The following is a 22,195-nucleotide window of genomic DNA, read 5'->3' as shown; positions in this document are numbered from 1 at the left end:
ACTAAAACAAAACACGTCACATTACACAGCTTTTTAAATTTTTTAATTAAATCTTTTACAAAATAATGACATGATGACATTACAACAATCATAGCAAAACCTTAGTGAAAAGTTAAATTAAAACCATAACAAGGGTTTTTTAAAAAAAAAAAAGATTTTTAACAATCATTTTTCATTCTAAAAACACATAATAATTTAAGAAAATTAATTCCATCAACATGTATTTTCCCTTCTTGTTACCACCTTAAATATAATTAAAGATTTGGCTTTGTTTTCCTGAGCACAGCTAGCTTGATTTAATAGTCTTGAGTATCTCTTTTGGTTCCTGCTGTTTAAACTGAAACTGAGCTTATTCATACAAGAATTTATAGAAATATATATATATATGTATATAAAATTAATGACAGAAATGTTTACGTTGTGCGGTATGAGACAGTATGGCTTACAAAATTAATCAATATGGCTCCTGATCTAAATATAAGCATTAAAAGGCTTACTTCAGCTAATTGTTTCTGTTCATTTGGGCCCTTTTGGCTCCTTAAAGTTTCTCTGCTGTGAAAAACCTTAGTGTGATTAAATTGGATAAGTCAATATACCCAGCTGTCAAATCGATCTTTTCCTCAACTACCAGTTATTGCCAAGGTGCAGCCTCATCTGGCACTCAAAGAAAGCTTTTCACGCTTTTATCACCTCTCCACAGGACTACTGCAGCATCAGGGTTCTCCGCATCTTTTGCCAATAGTTCTGAATGCAGCAGCTCCTCTTTTAACCGACCAGAAAAAACCAAGACGACATGCAACTCAGGTATTGACATCCTTTCACTGGCACTGATTTTGAGATTCGATCACATAACAAGTTTTAAATGTACGATCTCCTTAATTTGTATCCCTGTAAGAGCAGTGTAGGCAGAGTGGCTGCAGCCAGCAGCTCTGAGATCTAGATTAAAACACGAGGTGATCCAATGAAACCGTTTACCTCTTCATAAAACATGTTAAAGACTCTTTTGACACCTAAATAGATCATTTTGTGCTGATGTCATATTCTATTGTTAATTTATTCCTATTATTGTGTTTTTATACTTTTTAGCAGCTAATTTTTTTATCCGACTATCTGATTATTTTCAAATATGCTTTATAAATAAATCTAACCTCGACTTTGAGGTGAGAGTGTGTGCGTGTGGCTCTTCATGTCCTGAGATATCCGATGCTGCCGGGGAAAACTGCAGAGAGCTGATTAAAATCATAGTTGTTGTCACAAATCTGTGCGGCACAAAACCATTTCATCAGAACTGAGGTTTTGGAGTCTTCCACAGATCCTTTTGGGCTTTGTTTCTTTTGCAAATTCTTTAAATCCTTTAAAATTAGCACCATATCCTGCTCCTGTTGTTTCCAACGTTATGAATCACGAGGACTCAACAGGCGGACAGTCAGAGAGGGCCTTCATTTGATTCCCATTGTGTGCTTAAGCATTTACTTCCTCTTTGCTGTTTCCATATCTCTTTCCCTAAAGCCACCGTGAGCAGAGCTCGTGCTTTCTATATCCTGATCCCAGCGTACAGCTCATCTATCTGGGACCTGAAGTGTTGGCGCAGTTCGTTCCTCTTGGCCTTCATTGTTGGGGTGAGCAGGCCGTTCTCGATGGAGAACAGCTCGGTGTGGATGTAGATGGCCTTAACCTGAAGGACGCAGGTTGAGTTAAAGGAGAATAAGGTTTCACTTCCAACATATCAGCATCTCACGCTTGCAACAAGTTTGTGAAAACACTACGAGGTGTACAGAGCTGCAGTATTGGAGATAGCTGAAATCTTAGCAGATTTATGAGTGAGTGCAGCACCTGCTCGAAGGATTTGAGGCCTCCCTCTTTGCCCAGACGCAGCAGGTCCTCCAGGATGGCTGCCTTGACATCCTGTACATAGAAGAAAAATAATAATGATTTGAGTGAAGATATCTACCATAAATGTACAGAGAAAGCTGTATGAAATATGACTCTGGTGAGCTTGTGCCATAGATGCAATGCGCTGACTTCATGCCAATCTGAGTTAAAGGCCGATGATACAGAGAACATGACGTCGACATCACCCTGTGTTGAATTTGGGGTAAACTGGGGGTCTTTATTTGTATGTTCTGCTCTGAGGCAGTTTTCATATGAAGGAATGCCACATTCAGACCTTTCAGGAATGTGTTTTTATGAAGACTCCCCTCTAAAATCATGTCTCACACCAAAAAATGCAAAACACATCCGCCCATGTCAGAGAAAATACACACAGAGCAAAGCGACTTATAAAACTTAGTGACAACAACTCGATAAAATGAGGACGTAAGTGAATGTCTTTGTTACATTTAGAATAGATTTAAAATAAGAAGAGGGTCAGATTTGTGAGAGATCAGCAGATCTTACACCGACAATAAGCCGGTGTAAAGCCGGTAACAACCAGCGTAGGAGGCAGGCAGCCACATACCAGATGCTTTCTGACGTCATTCTCCACGAGTTTCCTCATCCAATTAATAAATATGTTAAAAACAAGACAGTGCTGCTACTAAAGGAGGGAAGAACTCCTAGAGAGGCACAGAAGAAGAGCTGCTGGACAAGTAAGGATGTAGAAGCAGGGGGCGGGTAGTGGTTGAGAAGTGAAGCAGTGCTGTGATGTGCTGTAGGGAGCTGGGGTTGTAACAGAAAATAACAAAAGCATGTGTGTTCTGGCCTAAAGGCCTCTCTGTACCTCTCATTTATCTCATTTGTACCTCGCTTTATCAAAATATGTACAAAATGCAAATTAAGGTGGGAGTACAGCGGCAGGAATTATCTTGTTTTTACAAGATGTCCTTCAAAATAGACTTTAATGACCTGTTTATGTTCAGATTTGTAAAAGAACCTCTCAGACTGAGTGAAAGGTAATCTGCTTCCCCTTCTTGCTCGTTTACAAGCTTTTAAACTATTAATGGTCCTTTGAAACGGACGATATCATGAAAGACACCTAAACGTTCACGGCAGCAGCTGAAGAATTCACGCCCTGGTTGAGAATCAGTGTGTGCCGGTTAAGTGGTTCATTTCAGCGTGTGAAGACGGATGGAGTTACCGCTCTGCCACACAGCTCCTCGTAGCTGTCCTGCAGCCCCAGCGTCCGCTTAGTCCAGCCAGACAGGAAGTCAGGGTCAGGAACCACCACTGCGACCAGACACGCCTGCATGAGAACAATGCATATGAGAATGAAGACAAAGTGGAGTTAGATCTCCGTATTATTTCAAGTGAATCTGAATAAACTGAACCCGCCCCCCTCCTTTTCTTCCCCTACCTGCAGACTGTCTCCGTGCACGAAGACCTGCGCCACCGCATCGCTCCTTATGTAGATGTTCTCTATCTTCTCTGGAGCGATGTACTCCCCCTGAGCCAGCTTAAAGATGTGCTTCTTCCTGTCTACGATCTTCAGCGTGCCATTCTGTCAACACACAGACACGCTGCACTCAGACTGCTTCTGCATTCGCTCAAACCTTCAGGCCAATCCATCTGGAGCGAAATCAAAGTAAGGTCCATGCACGAGGACGGACTGAAGCTGCCTGAACCTACCGGAAGCCATTTCCCAATGTCACCGGTGTGAACCCATCCATCTGCATCGATGGTCTCTGCCGTCTTCTCTGGGTCCTTCAGGTAGCCCTGGAACACGTTTGCGCCCTTCACACACACCTGGAAACCAACACACACATTTGTATAGAAATGTAGGGTGGCAGCATGAAGCACAGGCGATGCTTTCTGCTCCTCCTTGTGCTTCACCTCTCCCTCTCCGTTTACAGCCAGGTAGTTCATCTCCGGAACATCCACCAGTTTGATTGAGTTGCAGGGCAAAGGCGCTCCGACGTGACCTGCGGGCGGGGGGGGTCACATTTAGGTTGTGTTTCACTGACCGCTGCACTCATTTCAACACTTTTACGCAGCTACTTTACCTGCATTCCAGTCTCCGGGCATGGTTATGGTGCAGCCAGCAGTGCACTCTGTCTGTCCGTAGCCTTCATAGAACTGAGACACGAGATCAACTCTGATTAATATCATTACATTTATTACTACTGACTCTTGAGGTCTCTGATGTTTACCACCTGTGCAAAGCTGCTTTGGGAAGTGAAAAGAAGTCTGACAGCTACCAGCTTTGTAGGGGAGTCTCCGGCTAAATCAGGACATTTTGAGAATAACATACTCCCCAGTTAGTTTGTCCAAGAAGATGCTCAATAGAAAGGCACACACCATATCTGGGCTTTGTGCTTCTACAACATCTTCAAGGTCACTACGAACCGGCAGATTCTACGAAGAGAATAACGAATAACCCTGCAGAATAACGAAGAGCTGCACCCACAGTAAGTCAGAGATTTGGGGGAATCCGGGCTGGACACATCTCTCCAGACTTGATGCATCATTCTGTAATTCTAATACGGACCTGGATGACAATAAAGGTTTCTGTGTTTTCCACCAAGTCTGTGTCAGCAGAGTTCTTCCTGCATCATCTACACACAGGCTGATTGAAGGAGACCATCCCCAATACACCACACTCTACCAAACAGATTGAGATTGAGAGCCGACTGAGAGCAGGAGTGAGAATGACTACAGGTCAGACAACAGCCTCTCTACACAGCACTAACCATACAGAATTCCAAGAAAATTCAACAGAAAGTGATCCGATAACCTGTGAGCCTCAACTAAACTCAACCTGTGTGTGTGTGTGTGTGTGTTTTACCTGACAGCCCAGCGCAGCTCGGAGGAAGGACAGAACAGTTGGCGAGATGGGAGCAGCTCCCGTCAGCATGAGACGCACGCGGCCTCCCAGGCTGGCCTGTAGGGGGCAGCAGAGCACATCGTATACAGGACAGCTGCTTCTCTTCTCAATCACATTTCCAGACTTTTTAAACCTCGAAATGCAGCAGCACGACACCTGAACAGATACAACTTCTGAAACGCCTTCAGTAAAAGCCATCTGAGGATGATTACAGGGGTGTATATATTGTAGTGTGTCATCCTGAAGCTGCCATCATACCAACTTTCTAAGCTCTGGAGCTGCCATTGAACCAATTACAAGTCAAAGAACATGTGCTTAGAACCGTTTTAGACTGGATCAGTTGTGACTTTTTCAAGTCAGGGACTCTTCTTTTCTCCTTTTATTTTGAAGGTTTTTTGTGCGTGTGTAACCCCTGGTTACTGGACATATTAAATAAATAAATAATAATTGTATTTACATTACTTGATTTATATTTAGGTTACATGATTTAAATTCATAAATAATTATTAATTAACGAAATAAATACATTTATATATTTCTAATGTAACCATAACAACAGTCCTGATATAAAAGGCTGTGTAGACCAAGCCTTCACTCTCAGAGCTGCACCTTGAGAGACACCCAGACAGACGGACTCAGAGACAGACCAACAGAAAATTAAAAAAAAGAAAGAAAGAAGAAGAAACCCCTCCTGGAACAGTAATAATCCTGCTGTTTTAAATCAAAGACCCTTGGTGAGTGAAACAATACTCCATCACGAAGTAGCCCTGGAACTAAAAAGAAAAAAATAGTAGCTCAGTGACTGTTAAGAGAAAAAAAAAGAAACGTTGGCAAGCTACCAACGGCTAATGTTAAAGGTTAACGGCTACAGCGTTAGCATTATTGTGGCTGGGATCAGCTGAATATCAGCTGATCCAGTTTGTGATTCTAGATAGGTGTGTTTTGTTTTGTTTTTACTCTATATTAATAATACAAATGATATTATAATCAAATGATAACGTAACATAATTTAGAAGGTGTGTTTTATATTTATATTGATTATTTTCCTGGCTTGTGCTTCCTAGGCCAGGAGCTTGTGTGTGTGTGTGTGTGTGTGTGTGCTGATCGGGACCCTCCTCATCATCATCCCCTCCTTCTTTATGGACACCATTCAAATTCTTCAGTTCAGCTGGTCAGACATTGCAGTCTGAACTGAAGTGGCAGCCAAACCCACTGAACCTGGACTGTCAGAGAAGTCCATTTTGTTTATTTGTGATATATTGTGATTGTATAGCCTTTGTAGAGCCGTTACTGTTGTAACTATTTTTATTTCTCTTTGTTTATCGTTTTGATTGAGAGAGGCATAAGTTAAGGAAACCACCTGTCAGTAAGAAACACACTAAAATAGGATTAAAATTACAGAATTAGAATTAAACTAGACAATTAGAATAATACAAGAATTAAACTAAGAATTAGACATCAAATTTAGATACTTACTTGACAGGTGGATTTGTAAAGGAAAAGAGGGAATAGTTTGTGTTTTTTTATTTTGTCTTGTGTTATTATTGTATAGAAACCGAGAAGAAATCAATTATGTTTTACTTTTTTTGATATAACACAACAGTGATCTCTTGCTCGCCGTCTTTTCTACTCACACCCATTTCTCCCGAGTGAATCTAATCTTCTGAATAACTGGTCCACATCTAAATTTCGATTTTATTTATTTTACATTAATAACTGGTTCTATTATTCAACCAGGTGTTACACGTGTATTTCAGGGGTCCTCACATTTTAGTTTTACAACGCTTTTTAAGGGACGCGCTCAGAACCGCCTCCATCAGGGGCTGCGGGCGTGGTTATGGAGAACAGCCAGACCAACTAAAATGTATAACAGAGTTAATTCACTGAACACCCAGTCAGAGTGATCTCTCTCCAGATGTTCACAGACACTCCAGATGTTTCTGAATACAGATTTCCAGCTTAGCGTATTAGGCCCCTATCAATCAGTGTCGGCACACCTGCTGTTTGTGCCTCTTTGGTATCAACCTGGTGTCTGCTAACAGTTCAGCTGGTGTAAGCAACACAGACTCCACAGAGGAGAATCTGCACTGACCTGCTGGTCAGATACTGGTTACACCGCCTGTTCCCTGAATCGAGAGACAGCCGGAGTCACTTTTGGGCAAAAAGCAGCTTTTCTGATCAGCAGAATTTTAAGCATCATTTCAAAGCAAAAACTGAAACATGGAGCACTCGACTCAACACGAGCACATCAGGAGTCGTCAGCGTGCTGGCTGTGCTGTACCTGGACCCTCCTGAAGATGAGTCGATCCCAGATGCTGTCTCTCCTCACGATGCCTCTCCTGATCTCTGCCTGCTTCCTCCTGTAGGCGAACTCCAGCAGCCAGCGCTTCACAGCAGTGTTGGCCTGCCCAAAGATCTGCAGAAACACACACGAAGGCTCAGTCCAAACGCATGAACAGCTTCATCGCTGCTGTTTAAATCGGCTCGCACATCCACCAACGGCAAAGCTGGTTAAAGACCTACCTTATCATACATTCTGTTGAGCAGTCGCGGCACGACGGGGAACACGGTAGGTTTCAGTGTGTTCAGATCATCTGGCAGCTGACGAATGTCTCCCTGGAAGAAGCCGATCTTGGCTCCCTGTGCTAATATGCATCCCTGTCACACAAAGATGACGCGTGGAATATGGTATCCAACGTAAAACTGTTCATTCTTAACAAGAGCGACTGTGGAAACTGCTGAGACGTACCTGGACTACTCTCTCAAACATATGAGCCAGGGGCAGGTAGGACAAGTGGACATCACTGGGACCCAATGGACAGCAAAACTACAGCACATCACATCACACACAGCCAAACAGAGAAGGAAAAGCGGGTAGGGTTATATCCCTACCAGCCTCTAAAGCACGTGGGCCAGAGCCAGAAAAAGAGCATGACATCCACTGAGCTGGACTGAGTGTATGACTGCAGAGAGGAGGTCATGAAACCCTTAAAATGAGCCACCCCCAATCAGCAAGCCGTCTGAAGGGTTCAAATAACATGCTGGACACAAGTTAGCAGGAAAAAAAAGACGCTGTGTTCACATCTCCTCACTCTGAACCAGTATCCGTCACTTAACTCAAAGAAGAAAAGCCTGCCTTTGCCTTTGATAGAAACCAGCACCTCACCTCTGTTATTTTCATGAAGGCTGAGCAGTTGGACACAATATTCCCATGAGTCAACATAGCTCCTTTTGGGTGTCCTGAAAGTGAGCACACAAACATGGCTCCTGTTTTAGACACTGATGGAAATGTCCTTGACCTTTCCCTGTGTGTGCGTGTTACCTGTGGTTCCGCTGGTGAAGCAGATGACTGCCATGTCGTCGGGTCGTGGAGGCTGAAGGGACGGAGGTGACGATGGTCAAACCATGCGACACAACACACACCAGCTTTGCCATTTCAGATACTGACTGTAGGGATGTTATGTAAAGGGTCAGCGTTTACTTACGAGTGGCTGCTGATGGTTGGCCTGCCCGATAACCTAAACAGGAGAAGATTGCTATATAGTCACTGGAGAAGGAACAAAGTGATAACAGAAAAGACAAATGCATTCGAAAAAGTTAGAAGAAACGAGCACAAAACAGGGTGGCAGAAGATGAAATCACCAAAATCAAGATAAAGCAACAGCAGTACATTTACTAATGCTGATTCAGGAGAAAAAGTAGAAACAAAGGAGGGAAGCAAACCACGCTGAAGGCTTCTGGCTGAGAGCAGAAGAACGAACAATACACTCAAGATAAAAGAGAGACGAAGAACTGATGAGGCCTTTATTTCAGCACCCAATACATCTCACAGAATCCTGTATTTTGGGTTTTATATCTTATTCCCACTCGCGTTCACAGGAGTTTACAGGATCAACGTCCGTCCTGGAAAACCTGGAAAATCTCCTCCCCCGTGCGAACCTGCCAGCTCCTGCAGGATCTCTGTGTAACATTAACACAAGCAAGCCCGTTGGACTGCTATGAGCCGGAGGCCTTGTTACACCTGAGCGCCCACAGCTGAAACCTCTCTCACTGGCAGTTTTTAGAGTTTTTCTGCTTTTTCTTTCAATAATTATGTCTGAGCCCCAGCAACGATGATGTTGACAGCACATGCTAGCTTCAGGCCTAATGAGCTTATTGCATCTTCCGAAGAAGGCCCACAGAGTGAAAAAAAACACTCATTCCTTTGTGTTTATGTCGCTTTTGGTTTGCTCAAACCTTATTGACCATCTCTTTGGTTTTGCTGGTGTTGTTTTAAATTTGCAACTACGAAAGAAGCGATTTCTGCAATTTTGAGACGGATCTCTCAATTGCATGCCCCCCCCCCCATCCCTGCAGTAAAATTAGCTTGGGAGCAAGATTTGCAAATCACAATCAGTGAGAAATCTGGGCTAAAGTTTTAAAGAGAATCCTTCTTCCTCTATGTGTGCAAGATACTCCCTCATCCAGTTTAAAGTTGTGCACCAGGTGCACCTCCACCAATCCAAACTGGCTAAGATTTATCCAGAAGTAGATCCAACATGTGATAGATGTAAATCTGAGGAAGCCACTCTGATTCACGTGTTTTGGTTCTGTCCCAAAATACAGAACATTTTGGGGAGATGTTTATGAAGCCCTTTCTGCTGTTTTTGCAGTCAAAGTGACCTTGAATTAGGGGTGTGTTATCTAGTCTAAAACTTAAAAAATAAAAAATAAAAATTAGATGTGTAACGAGGGGCTCGGAAAAGAGATTTTACCTGACTTGGAAATCTTTTCTTCAAATCAACCCTCGACGCAGGTTAAGGAACAGATGGTTCTTAGTTATATTGGTCGATCTGATATTGTATAGCAACGTATACAGTTTTACATTCTTTGCACAGTATTAAATTGACAGTGAGGACTGGGTCTGTTCGTTGTTCTGGGGTTTTTATTTCTTTAGTTTTTTTATTACTATTAAATTTTTCTGTATACTTGTATTTTTGTCATGTAAAATTTTCAATAAATATATTAAACTCTAAATAAAACTGACAACAACTTTTAAGCCACTTTTGATGCTTTTCTAACTCTGACATGAGTTGTACATTCGTGTGTTCTGATAGGTCGTCCAAAGCCTGCAGAGACGGAGCTGCTCTTCCCTGTCGCTCTTCTTGTGTTTCAAATGTGTCCCTCACACAGCACGCAGGTAAGGGAGGAATTAGAAAAAATTACTTTCAGGCCCTACTGATTAAGGGAAAAAAAAATGAAGATCTGACCAGCTGACCTCCATTTCCTGCAGACTGAGGATGTGGATCCCAGCCTGCTGCCCCCTCTCCACCAGGCTGTCGCTGGGGGTCTCCATCAGAACGATGGTCTTCACCGAGTGCATCGTGTCCTTAACGCAGTCCAAAACCAGACCGACTTTCTCCGTCACGTCACAAACTATTGTTGATATGGAAGCTGCAGACGGAAGCACGAGTTAAATCTCTGAGGAAACCGTCGTCACGTGAGCGGCGCTGTGGTTTACCTTTGTCTATGATGTAGGCGATGGCTTCTGTTCCCAGCGTGTCATACAGAGGAACCGACACCAGGGAATATGTGTAACATGCCAGTTCACTGATGGTCCACTGCACAGACACAACCAAGCAGTCAGCATCAAAAACAGCTGATAAACCCTGCAGGTGCTGAGTGTGTGTGTGTGTGTACCTCAGGTCTGTTCTGAGAGAAAATGCCGATGTGGGGGTCACCGGTCCTGGAGTGTCCCTTGTGAAGAAATGCAGAGCCCAGATTCTCTGATCGCTCCATTACCTAACACAATATCAACAGCGTTGTGGATGTAACGCAGTAACACGTGCACCAATACATGACAAATGTTACTGGCTCATATTCCCCCAAAACAGCTGTTTGTAGTGTCTGTAACATTACACCCTCCTGCTGTCCAGCCAGAGGCCACCGTGTTTTCTCTGCTGTGGGTGAGCCGCAGCTGAGAACTCTTACCTCTCTGTAGGACATCCACTCATAAGGCTGTTTTGGTTTCCTGGAGCCCAAACAGGGACCGTTATCTGGGTGGGGGGGCGAAAGGAGGGTGATGAGAGAGGACAGGAAGTGCTTCCAATCTCCTGGTACATCTCCCCTTCACACATTCAGTACACACTGTCCCCCTGCTAATCTGGAAATTCTGCTGCCGACATGTGACACGTCTGTTTCTGCTCAAAACGCAGAAAAACTACAAGTGAAGGGAGACACTCTGATGTAACCGGAGCTCATAGTGTTTGGGGTAAAGGAAACGTCCCACTAAGCAGACAGTGCACAGGTTTACTGTTGTAGAAAGTTACCAAACATGACATTTCAAACCCATGCTGGACATCCAGCTGAGGACTCAAAAAACAGGCTCTTCGGTGATACCACAGCTGAAATCATACACACTTGTGATCCTTCGTCATTTGGAACTTACTGGAGACTGTCGCGCCTCTGCGGAAGAACTCGTACATTGTTCTGGCATCATCGTAGATGTGCGTCTGGAAAGCGTCTCCGTGCAGTAGAGCTGATCGACGTGCAAAGTCTCCGCCCTCAAAAAGGAATCAAAAATAGGTCATAAAAGCAACAAAAACACTGACGGCGGCTCCATGTATAACAAAAAGGGAGAAGTCTCAACCGTTTACTTTACTGCTCATGTGCTCTGATAAGACCAACATACAATCCACACTTCCAGAAAAAAATAAAAACAAAAAGTTGATAAGATACACAAGTCCCATGATTCTGGAAGATTCTACAATCTAACTGGTGGCAGGTAAGGAGGTCAGGGTTGAGTATAAAAGGAGCTTTCATCAAACGGTTAGTCTTTCCAACACTTACTGTGGCACACCTCAACCTCAATGCAGGATTCCAAAGAACCGATTCTTTGGACAATGACTCCTAAGAATTCAGCAGGGATTTGCCCTGCAGAGTACCAGGCAACCGTCGTGCCACCTGACCTGCGGCTGGGTGTCTTGGACACTCGGGTGAAGAGACTGGGGCAAAGCTGTCAACCGATCAGCACCTGCTGGTGAGTTGGATCTGTTGGCGGGGAACACTGACCCGATAAGACCAAACTGGTAGCGAGAGTGAACTGGGAACGTCTGGCGGAAGGAGGAGGCCCGTGGGTCACCTGAAGCAGCTGACAGGTACCGAGTGGCCAAAAGGCTGCCGTGTTGGTGTTTGCTGAAGCTAAAACTCAGCATCAAGAATGCTCTGGCAAACCATCTGGAAACTCAGAAAGGAAAAGAATGGTACGTCCCAGGTTGTGCCTGGACTGGCTGGAGAACTGCTGACCCAAACTGAGGATATCGCTTTGAGGATTTCCTCAATCCAGCCTCCATGGAGGAGGCAGTCTGAGGCCATGGGGCAGAGGGATGTCTGGGTTTCCCTCCTGGATCTGTTGCCCCTGCGGCCCAACCTAATAACGGATGGAAGATTACAAAGAACTTTTGTCTGCCAACATCTACAGAGCAGAACGATGTGCAACGATTAAAAGGGAATGTGGAGAGAACCAGGCCAGAGGTGTGCGCTCTGCATGCATTCAGGCGGCGCTGCATGAGAGCTTTATAACAGTCCATGTCTGCGTTCAGAACGACAGCGGACACATGTTCTGTGGTCAGATGAAAACAAATCGAGGTCTATGTTCCAAGATGACTTTGTCAACCACAAAGGACTGCGGGAGCCTTGTATTTAGAAAGAATGGACACAGATTCCTCTGAGAAAAACAGAAGGAATTAGTTGCCTTAGTTCTCAAACCATTAGAAAGAGGGTTGTGTAACACAATCATAAACGGGCCTCTATCCTGACTTTATTGCGTGCTGGAATCAAATTTGTGGTTAATATTTTGTAAATCCACTGATGTCGCTCAGTGAAAACCTCTCATGGAGTGGGGCTTGCCAGCTCAGATTGAATCAGTGACAGCAGTTAATCATACGTAGATTTGCACAGTGGTTATTTTCACACTTGTGCTTGAACTCACCGGAACCTCGACCGACTGCATTTGGAGGTCACAGATTGGCGGAAGGGCCTTGGGCCGCGTTGCCAGGTAATAGGTTGTCGCTGCTGCCACGGCCCCCATGCTGACCAACACGGGGGTGGAGGCGGTCCTGATGTACTGGCTGACGTCATCCAGATGCGGCAGCTGCAACATCTTTAAGAAGTCTTGGCTCAGCATGCTGCTGTTGTTGTTGTGCAGATGGCAGCTGGAAAGCTGGAGGAAGGGCGGGTTTGATGACACCGACACTGTGCTGACCCCAGGAGAGGTGTGTGTTCTATGTAGGAGTGTGTGGAGAGAGGCTGGTCAGGAGGAGACCTACAGTGGGATAAAAAGAGAGGCTCAATCTTTACACCTGACTTTGAACTTCAGGTTGCCGTCCTGCACACTGGAGCTGTACGAACATGAAGATATCCATTTTCCTTTTAAAGCTGCACGAAACTCCACGGCTGCAGTTAATCCTCCAAACAATTGGAGAGAATGTTGACCTGCCGGTGGTGCCACAGACGCAAACTCAGGGAAATTTACAAGCAATCTATATCTTTTTCAACGAGCCACATGTCTGTCTACAACAGATATCATAACAGATTGCTTCAACTTCTTCGAAAACTTCAGCACTGACGTGTGCGATAGCAACCTCCAAAACAGTAAGAACACTCAGAGCTGCTGTTATCAGAGAGCAACAAGCTGTAGGAACACAGGCCGAATACACAATCTGCTGAGCTGTGGCTCATATTGCAGTACAGTCAGATCGAGTGTCGTATACTTAACAGATTTTCTCAGGATGGGTTCAGAACGAGCTTGTTCTCGTTCTGAGAACAGGTTTTCAGCATTACAACTCATTCTCCACACACACACACACACACACACACAAGAGCAGAGGAGCTGTTTGAGGATAAACAGATCAGAAACAGAGTCTGCCGTCTTTAGGTGAGAAAGCAGCAAAATGTTCACTTCTGTGCCGACCGTGAGGATCAAGACTTTGACTTAAGCCCAAACAGCACCAACGACCTTAATGTCGCACAACGCGTTTAAACACTAAACAAATCGGTTAACCATCAGCGAACAAGCCAGACGGCGAGCGCGAGGTTGACCGAAGGAGCATGGAGGGCCTGCTTCCTGTTACATTAACCTTCCAATGAGGGAAGTCCCCGAAGACAGAAACTGACCTGAAGCGTCTATGATGGAGGATTTGAGCTACAGTCCCATACAGAAAACCAAGCACATGAAGGTTAAAGAAACAAATATCACCAAGCAAAAGTGTCTGTCAATAGACTTTCTTTAGAGGAATCTATTTTCAAACAATACAATTTTTAAAAAAAGAAGTATCTAAAAAAATAATAAATGACTATAAGCACAGTGGTGCATGCACTGATATGTTAATTAGCCATGTGCTAATTAGCATATGCTGATGTTGCTGGGGACTTAAAACAAAGGAGATCAGGAGATCTGAGGTGTCTTCAGTGACCCTGAAACCGATGAATGAACTTGCAGCTTTGGCAGAGCAGCAGCTGCACCACGGAGATGACAGCAAATGGTAAGTAAACCAAAAGTAAACCAGTTCTGCCAAAGAGCCGCAAGATCTTTGATTTCCTCTGCCAAGGCACAGGTTCCAGTGACACGGATCACTTTCTTTCCATTGAAAAATAAGACTCACCTTGCATGAGTAAGTGCCCCTTTAGATTTGCGATCATTCCATAAAGAAAACTCCTCTTAGAACACCATCGATTCCTAGTTTCTAATCCTCCAAGCGCAGCGTGGTGGGTTATTAGCTTTTAAAACTGATAGAAAATAAACATTACATGGCAATTGCTCATCATGTTAACTAGAAAAACCTGTCAATCACCTGCGTGCACGTGGATCACAGGTATTCACTCTGTCTGTCTTCACTTTGCACCAACACAATGCAGAGCTTTTTCTGCTTTCCTGTCAGCTGTCTCAGACCTTCTCCCCACTCACCTGCGACAGAGAGCAGCCAGGTGAGGCGGCCGCCCTGCGTTCTCGGTTGATCCTCCACTCACAATACCTTCAGGAATGCTTTTGTTACTGCAGCGACCGCTCGCACGAAGAAAGCGCTGCGACTGGCACGAAGGACTCACAAGCAAATTTGTTAAAAGGTGACGCGCGATCACAGCTAATCTTCCAATCAAAGGTCAGACTCGGCACTCCGATTGGCCGCTTGCAACAAGACAGTCAAGTCAATAAATAATCAATCCATCAATCAATTAGCTAATCTATGGAGGAGATAAGACGAGCAATTTTGTAACTTTAGGATTTTCATAACTGAGCAGGAAACACTCTTTTTGTCCGTTCACACTCTGTAATAAAAGTGAAGGGAGGTAAGTCGTCTCAGAGAGAATCTTTTTCACACGGGATCAAACCGGCGGCTCGGTGGTCTCACCTTTGCCTCAGTGACCTACGACCCCTGCGTGGTCAGCTGAAATGATCAATCACTGCGAGATAAAAGCTGATCAAAGGAACGACAGCAGCGCACACACTGAAAACTGACCGTTCCATAACGTATTGTCCCCAGACCGTTTGTCCGAACTGACACGATTTATTTAAGGTCACACGGAGCCCAAAAAGGCGGGAAATCCTCCCAACTGGGAAGCTGAAGGAGGTCTGTTTTGCTTGAAAATTTACATCAATTGCGAACGAAATATATATTTAAAAAAAACACATTCTCAAACAAATTATTTGATTCTTATTAGCTTGTTTTTGGTCCAAAACCACCAAATGACTGGTGGATTATATGGATTAACTCAACACAGCTGAGAGAGTGAAAGTAGGTAAAATGACTGAGCTGTCTTTGGCACTTGTGTTATGCAAGCACGTATCATTAATCAGTAAAAACAGGGAAACATGTGCCATGCAGAAAAATACCCATAATACCCTTCAATTACTCCGTTAGAATTAAGCCTTAAGCTTAATTAAATTTATGTTTCTGCGTCACGTCAACGGCGTAGCTACGTCGTACCTCCGAAAAATCTTAGCTACGCATCGCGTTGATGCGGACCACATCTGGTCTGCTCAGAACGTAATTTCCGGCAGTTGCTTTTTCCGGTCTTTCTTCCTGCACCGCCCTTTTTTAAAGTTCTTAGGTAAATAGTGGACCAAGCAGAAGAAAGACCACCTCCGCAAACGTCTTCTCTGTCACCTGCGCTTCAACATTTGCAATATTAGCATTTGTTCTTTAATACAGCTGCTCCACCTCGGTTGCCATAGTTTACTGTTGTTAACTGTGACCGGAAGACAAAGCAAAGATTCGGCTATAACCCCTGAAACCACACATTTGCACAGCCACTCACCCCCAGTGGCATGGCGGTGAATTGCAGAGCAACGCGTTCCCTCGACGCAGAACTTCAAATGCTCAATGACGGCGGTGTTCAGAATTTCAGGCGGGAGGCAAGAATCTGTCTGAGATCTGTGAGGCGTCGAGTAAAAACGAAGACCAGCGCAGGTGTAGTTATACTTTAACCAGCTGGTTAAAGTGAACTACAGACGTATTCTTTAATCGGTTACATTCTCTCCAGGCTGTGTACTAAAAAGGGCCACTGAGCAAAGAGTCCTCTGACTTTTTAAAGGAATCAGGAAGAAAGCACAACAAAAAACAAAACTGGGGGAAAAGCAGCCAGGACAGACTTAACCCTTACAGAGGAGCTGACGTGATGATAAACCTTTGAAATCATCACCCAGTCTTATCGATGACCAAATGAGATACGTCTGTCATCCAATGTTAACATTTAAAGCGACAACAGAGAAGTGTGGGAAGCTTGAAATTATGTGTTTTTTACTCATTTTGAAGCCCAATGGCTTTAATGGTGCAGCCTCAGTTATCCCTACAACACCCTGAGGACTAAGATGCTACTGTTCACCGCTTTGGCTTCCAGCCCAGTACAGTGTCATTTTGCTTTATGGTACCAGGTCACGCTACAACAAACCATGCAGTTATTAGCATCCCTGGCTCCACAGATGCGGCCTCCTTCTGCCACCTCAGTCCGGTTTCAGACTGACATCCAAATAAGTTCTTCCTGTCTGAAAAGGCTTTGTTAGTGTTTGAGAATCTTACACCAAACTCCTGGGAATTTTCAGCCTTAAAACCAACAAACCAACAGTACAGTAATATTTTCAAAGTGACATGTTGCAAGGCTAGTTTGGCAAAATACTTTTGACTTGGTGGCAAATAGCTGAGGTCCAACACTTTTTGGCATTTGGATAAACCCCGGTCACCGTGTCTTTGGCAATATGCGTCCCGACTGCATCCGTAAATCTCTTTCGACCGGGTCGCCCTCTTGTCGTACAAGAAGAATACCGCTAACGTTACCCGCTGTTTGTGCGTGTTCTCACAGTGACCGACATTTCTCCCACTCGGCTGGATGCCTGAGACGCTGACGTAAACTGGTCGTGTCGCTGTCGTTAACCTTTGAGCAAACTTTGCAATGGGCCGCGGTTTGTTCCAGGTCCGACTCTGGAAAACCAAACCGGCTCCAAACAACAGAAGACACAACAGAACTTTTCCTCACGCTGCCAAGTTGTCATTTGAAGAGAGGAAAACTATTTTCTTTCAAAAGAAATGGTCCTAAACCACAAAGTCGAAAAAAAATGCTTCTGTTTTATTTGTTCGGAAATTCGAGTGCATCTGTTCTTCACATGAAAATACACCACCTCCCTCATTACTACATTTTCACTTGACATTTTTGGGTGCTTCTGGGGGTGTCTTTGGCAACTTTCTCGGAGCGACATGACACGACTGCGCATGTGCAGGGCTCAGACGGACACTCGTTTGTACGACAGTGTTGTTACATCCGACAAGCGTGAGGAAAGTCAGAGAGCTAAAAAAAAAAAAAAAAAGACCAGATTCTCTAGTACTAACTTAATCTCTCCACTTCAGAATAGGTTTAGCTTTACAGATACGTTGCTGTGTCAACCAAGCCAGCTCCTGTTGTGAAGAAATAAAACCTCGAAATAAAAAAATCGTATATAAAAAAAACTACCAGTTTAACATCTAAAATAACAACATATATGCAGAGGATGGGCCCCTGGTTGTCCACTAATTGCATGGTTGGTGGAACAAATCCCAGATCGATAAACATATGGAAATATCTGGGCATCTAAACACCTTTTACTGTTTGTTGTTCCTGTAAAAAATAAGCATTAAAGTTCACATGTTTGACAACTAATTTACAAACTGACGTGGCAAAACTGCCTCCCATCCTCACCAAGTCAGGACCCCACCAACTCCAACATGTGCCCCATGACGCTGAGGGAATGGAATTTAGGGAATTGCCTCATCAATGTCCTCACTTATCAGCTGCTGATACCACTGCTTTTCCTCACATGCTCAGCTACTGAAGCATCTGCTCCACCCAGATTTATCAATCCTGCCGCCGGCTGCGGACACAGCAAGCGCCTCCCCACGCAGAAACACGAGGGACCGGGAGGTGGGGGTCATAGAGGGAGACCCAATCAAAGTGACAAGGGTTCACAGATGTTACCCAATCAGAGACGAGTCACCTTTCACCTCAAAAGGGACAGTCTGCCCACCTGCACGAAACATCCCATACTTTTAGACGGAAAAATGGTTTAAGCCCAGATTCAAGCGCAAAACTCACATCTTTCAGCGTTGAGCTCTCAACTTAATTCAGTCATGAAAGTTTGACTTGAGAGGACACTGTGAAAGCCAAAACCCCTTAAAACAACTTCCAGTGTTCAGCAACCCCCCCTCTCCCCCTCTGGTTGCAGCTGTTGAACTACGCTGACACGCTCATTCATCCAGAATCCGTTAAATGCACCTCGAGTTTTCTTCTTACGTTTCAGTTGGAGTCAAGTGAACGATTAACGGAGAATGGTTAAGAAGAATAACCGCTGCAGACTCCACTTCAGAGTCGCTCCTTAACTGAGCGCTGACTGTGGACGGTCCCAAACTTATGTTCTAACGGTTTGGTTCGCTCGCGCTGAATTAAAACATACGTAAAACAGAACAAGTCACACACTAGCGCGTGTTTTTCTATCGGACGCGTCGTCCTTTGACGGTTGTATCATTTAATTATTAACCATATTAACACAGGTCGTTCCGACCTTTCAGTAAGAGCTTCTTAAGATGTATTTAACAGATATCAGTACATTGTGTTATTCAAAGGTTGCAGCACAGCCTATTAATTTCAATAATAAAAAAACTGTTAAAACTAACCTTAGTTACAATCCCCACCTGTTGACAAAAGGTCCACTTCTTGTTCTTGACCACGCGCACCTAAATCAACACGGCATCTGGGCTTGTGTTTCAAAATAAAATCCGAGCTATTTCACACACTTTCTTTACAGGCGAATAATGCTGGAATTTAACTGCTCCGGTCTGTAAAAGTGTACCATATTTCAGTCTGAGGATTTCCAGACAAACTCAGACACAACTGTAAGAACCCCCTCTTACGTGTCATTAACTCCGGAATTCCTTTTACAATTATTTTGAAAATGACGTCACCTAATTTCCGTTTTTTGACTAAACTCGTGGAGTCCACGACATGGGAGGGATGTAGTTCAATTTCGGCCGTTCCCGAAGTTCCTTTAAGAGCTTTTATTTAAACCTAAACATTAACCAGCACACTGACTGGGTGACAGGATGCAGCTATTTAACTGCAGTGTCCTGGCTGTGAGCACTAAAACCAATCAACCTGTTCAGTCTATGGCTGCATGGCTACACCTGCTGGACAGCACAGGTGAAGCATTTAATTCACCACAGTAAATACTAGCTGTGAATCATTTTAGATGCTTATGAACATATTTAGTAACTAGTGACAGTTTAGGCTGGAGGCTATGGAAGACCGTTTCTGCCACTTAATAAAAAATAATGAGATTATGTGATAGTATCTTAATTATGAGATACTAAGTCAAAATTATGAGATAAAAAAGTCGAAATGATGATATGTTTTCACACAGCAGTTCAAGTAGCAGCTCTTTGGTGTGGGGAGATTGACTGTAATGGATTGTGAGTACATTGAGGACTACTTTAAAGGTGGCTTTACAACAAATTAAATGCTTATTTTGCTTGCTGATTCCCATGGGATTGTACCCTTGAAAGGATTTTAAGCAAGAAGCAACTCTGGTGCAGAATAGGGCAGCCACGATTAGTCGACTAGTCACGATTATGTCAACTATTAAAATCGTCGATGACTAATTTAATAGTCCATTCGTCGTTTTTTTTTTTTTGTCTTTTTTTCAAACTTTGTTTTTCTCTCAAAACTGCTGCAACACCTTCCACTGCTGCGTCTTCCTTTCTGTCCTTGACACACATGCGCAATGGTGGTAACCGGGGGTCAGCCGTGATGTCACAGGAAGTTAAACCAGACGGGCTCTGGTATCATGACTACCCGACAACGGAGCTCAAAAGTGTGGGAGCATTTTAAGAAAGCTGAAAACGAATGTGTGCAATGCAATATCTGTAAGGCAGAATTTGCCTTCCACGGCAGCACAACGACGACGCACAAGCACCTGAAAAGGAAGCATGTTGTTGTGGCTGATTGTTAAGAGGGACCGTCATCTTGGTAAGCTAACTGGCTAGTTAGCTGCTAAAATTAGCATAAACAGAGAGTTAACTTGCTACTTACTCATACTGATAGCTGTAAATGTAGCGATGACGATTTGATTAATTAGCCTTAGCACACATATTTCTTGTGTTTTCTGTAACGTTATAACAGTGATGTGTTTGAATAGGAACGCTAATGTTTTCTAACATTCCGTTTCAGTGCTAAAAAAGCACGTTCATCTTCAATGGACGGCTTCGTTACAAAGCCAGCTACATGCACACCTCAGCAAGGAAATGTCCTGACTGGTGTTATATTTGACCAAAACTTTTTGTGAATAATTCCTTAGTTTCAGGTGCCTACCTCATTTGATTTAAATGCAGCTATGTTTGATGCCAGAGACAAATGAAGGAAAGAAAAACCTAAAAAAAACAAAAAAAAAAGTATTTTTGTGTGTTTGCTACACAGTTAAATAATTGTTTGTTGCAACAAGCTGCATATTTCATCAAAGGGTTAATGAACTATGACATTAATTGTCTATTTTTTTAGTTAGCATATACCTTAAACACTCCAAGCTGAAAGATGATGATGATGGTTATATAAGAGCAGCTGCATCCTGGTGCGATAAGCTGATTAGTTGACTAATCGAAAGAAAATAATTGGTGATTAGTCGACTATTAAAATAATCGTTTGTGGCAGCCCTAGTGCAGAAAGAACAAAACTGATGTGTCAGCTTTCATTGAATAGCATCTGCAAACATCTGGTCAGTGCCATCGCTACAGGTGGATGCACCAAAAATGTTTGTTACATGTGCGAATATTACTACAGTTACTGGTCAAGAAACAGGCTGCGAAGCCGTGTTTACCACAGCTGTGGTCCAAACTATGTCTGGCACATTAATGGCTACGATAAGCTTAAGCCGTATGGAGTTGCAATCACTGGATGCATCGATGGATTTTCCAGAAAGATGATATGGCTGGAAGCTTAAAAAACAAACAACAACCTTAATATTATTGCTGGCTACTTTATGGATGCTGTGATCAATTCTGGTGGGTGCCCTGCCAGACTCAGACTTGATTTAAGAACAGAGAATGGCCACATGGCTGAAATGCTGCGTTTTTAAAAAAAATAATTCTGAGAACCAAGCTGAAAGAGACACTGTAACCTTTGGTCCAATCACTGGAAACCAGCAAATTGAACAATGGTGGCTGATCTTCTGTTTTCAAGTTTTTTTCCAAAAACAGAAAAAACTGACAGAATATACTTGGTTCAGTTTTTTTTTGTTTGTTTTTGGAAAAACTGGAAAATATGACTTGTGCCATTATTTTAAGAGGGGGACGATATACAAGTCCTATTCAAGCACACGAGTGCACGGTTCAACATTAGTTGCACTGCAGAAAAACACATTTAACAGGTATTAATATTATTGTGCCAACCTACTATATTACAAGAACACAAAGCCTAAAATGAAGCTAATCATGCACCAGGACTACTTAGGAATTAACAATCCCCAATATTTTTTACACTGACTGAATATTTACTTGCCTCCTTGGCAGAACTTAATAAATTATCTTGATTTGGAACAACCATCGAGTCCGTCAAGTCCACAACTCATGATCACCCCACGGACGTCCCTCCATATTGCACAGTCCCTCAGCTGTACCGAGGCAGGGATTGTTTGCACCATGTGGACCTGGAGCGGGTTAATGTCTGCCTTGAAGAGTGAGTGTTCAAGCACTTCCCATGTGATGAAGATGTGTTCCATATCTGTGTGGACCTAATTTCAGAGGATGATCTGACACTAAATGATGTGTTTGAAACAGTTAACCTGTACATCGAACTGAGACGGCTGATATCCAATGAACTAGATGTAGATCCTTAACTTACCTGGGCCTGTGTCACAACCTCTATTTGTTTCATTCCAGGAAAAACTGA

General features: G+C 43.5%; 1 protein-coding gene across 4 annotated transcripts; it reads right to left on the bottom strand.

The window, feature by feature from the left end:
- Positions 1 to 26: 26 nt before the first annotated feature.
- LOC140318424 (long-chain-fatty-acid--CoA ligase 1-like) lies at positions 27 to 19,007 on the bottom strand. Of its 4 annotated transcripts, none has more exons than XM_072396241.1 (21): positions 18,952 to 19,007; positions 12,729 to 13,061; positions 11,187 to 11,301; positions 10,730 to 10,794; positions 10,439 to 10,540; positions 10,260 to 10,359; positions 10,017 to 10,192; positions 8,245 to 8,277; positions 8,082 to 8,133; positions 7,926 to 7,999; positions 7,509 to 7,586; positions 7,283 to 7,417; positions 7,041 to 7,175; positions 4,721 to 4,816; positions 3,939 to 4,011; positions 3,769 to 3,857; positions 3,565 to 3,681; positions 3,293 to 3,436; positions 3,077 to 3,181; positions 1,834 to 1,905; positions 27 to 1,675 (listed from the first exon to the last, which is right to left on the bottom strand). In XM_072396241.1, exons 2-21 carry the CDS (start codon positions 12,921 to 12,923, stop codon positions 1,535 to 1,537), a joined length of 2,097 nt encoding a protein of 698 aa, XP_072252342.1. In that variant the 5' UTR covers positions 12,924 to 13,061; positions 18,952 to 19,007; the 3' UTR covers positions 27 to 1,534. The 4 variants fall into 4 exon arrangements, with proteins under 4 accessions (XP_072252342.1, XP_072252340.1, XP_072252339.1 ...); XM_072396239.1 differs by having other exon boundaries at positions 18,934 to 18,997; XM_072396238.1 differs by lacking the exon at positions 18,952 to 19,007 and adding an exon at positions 14,703 to 14,829.
- Positions 19,008 to 22,195: the final 3,188 nt, after the last annotated feature.

This window comes from Leuresthes tenuis, unplaced genomic scaffold (genome assembly GCF_036924035.1).
Source record: "Leuresthes tenuis unplaced genomic scaffold, fLeuTen1.0.hap1 SCAF_11, whole genome shotgun sequence".
Lineage (NCBI taxonomy): Eukaryota > Metazoa > Chordata > Actinopteri > Atheriniformes > Atherinopsidae > Leuresthes > Leuresthes tenuis.
The sequence above is the reverse complement of the archived record's forward strand: the minus strand, read 5'-3'. Positions and strand labels throughout refer to the sequence as shown.

Bases quoted from the DNA above. Each gene is read 5' to 3' on its own strand.
- LOC140318424 (XM_072396241.1), bottom strand. From the start codon at position 12,923: ATGCTGAGCCAAGACTTCTTAAAGATGTTGCAGCTGCCGCATCTGGAT. The intron at 10,541-10,729 runs GTAAGAGTTCTC...ATATTGTGTTAG, and splicing joins AGTGGATGTCCTACAGAGAG to GTAATGGAGCGATCAGAGAA. The intron at 7,587-7,925 runs GTGAGGTGCTGG...GATGTGCTGTAG, and splicing joins CCTTCATGAAAATAACAGAG to TTTTGCTGTCCATTGGGTCC.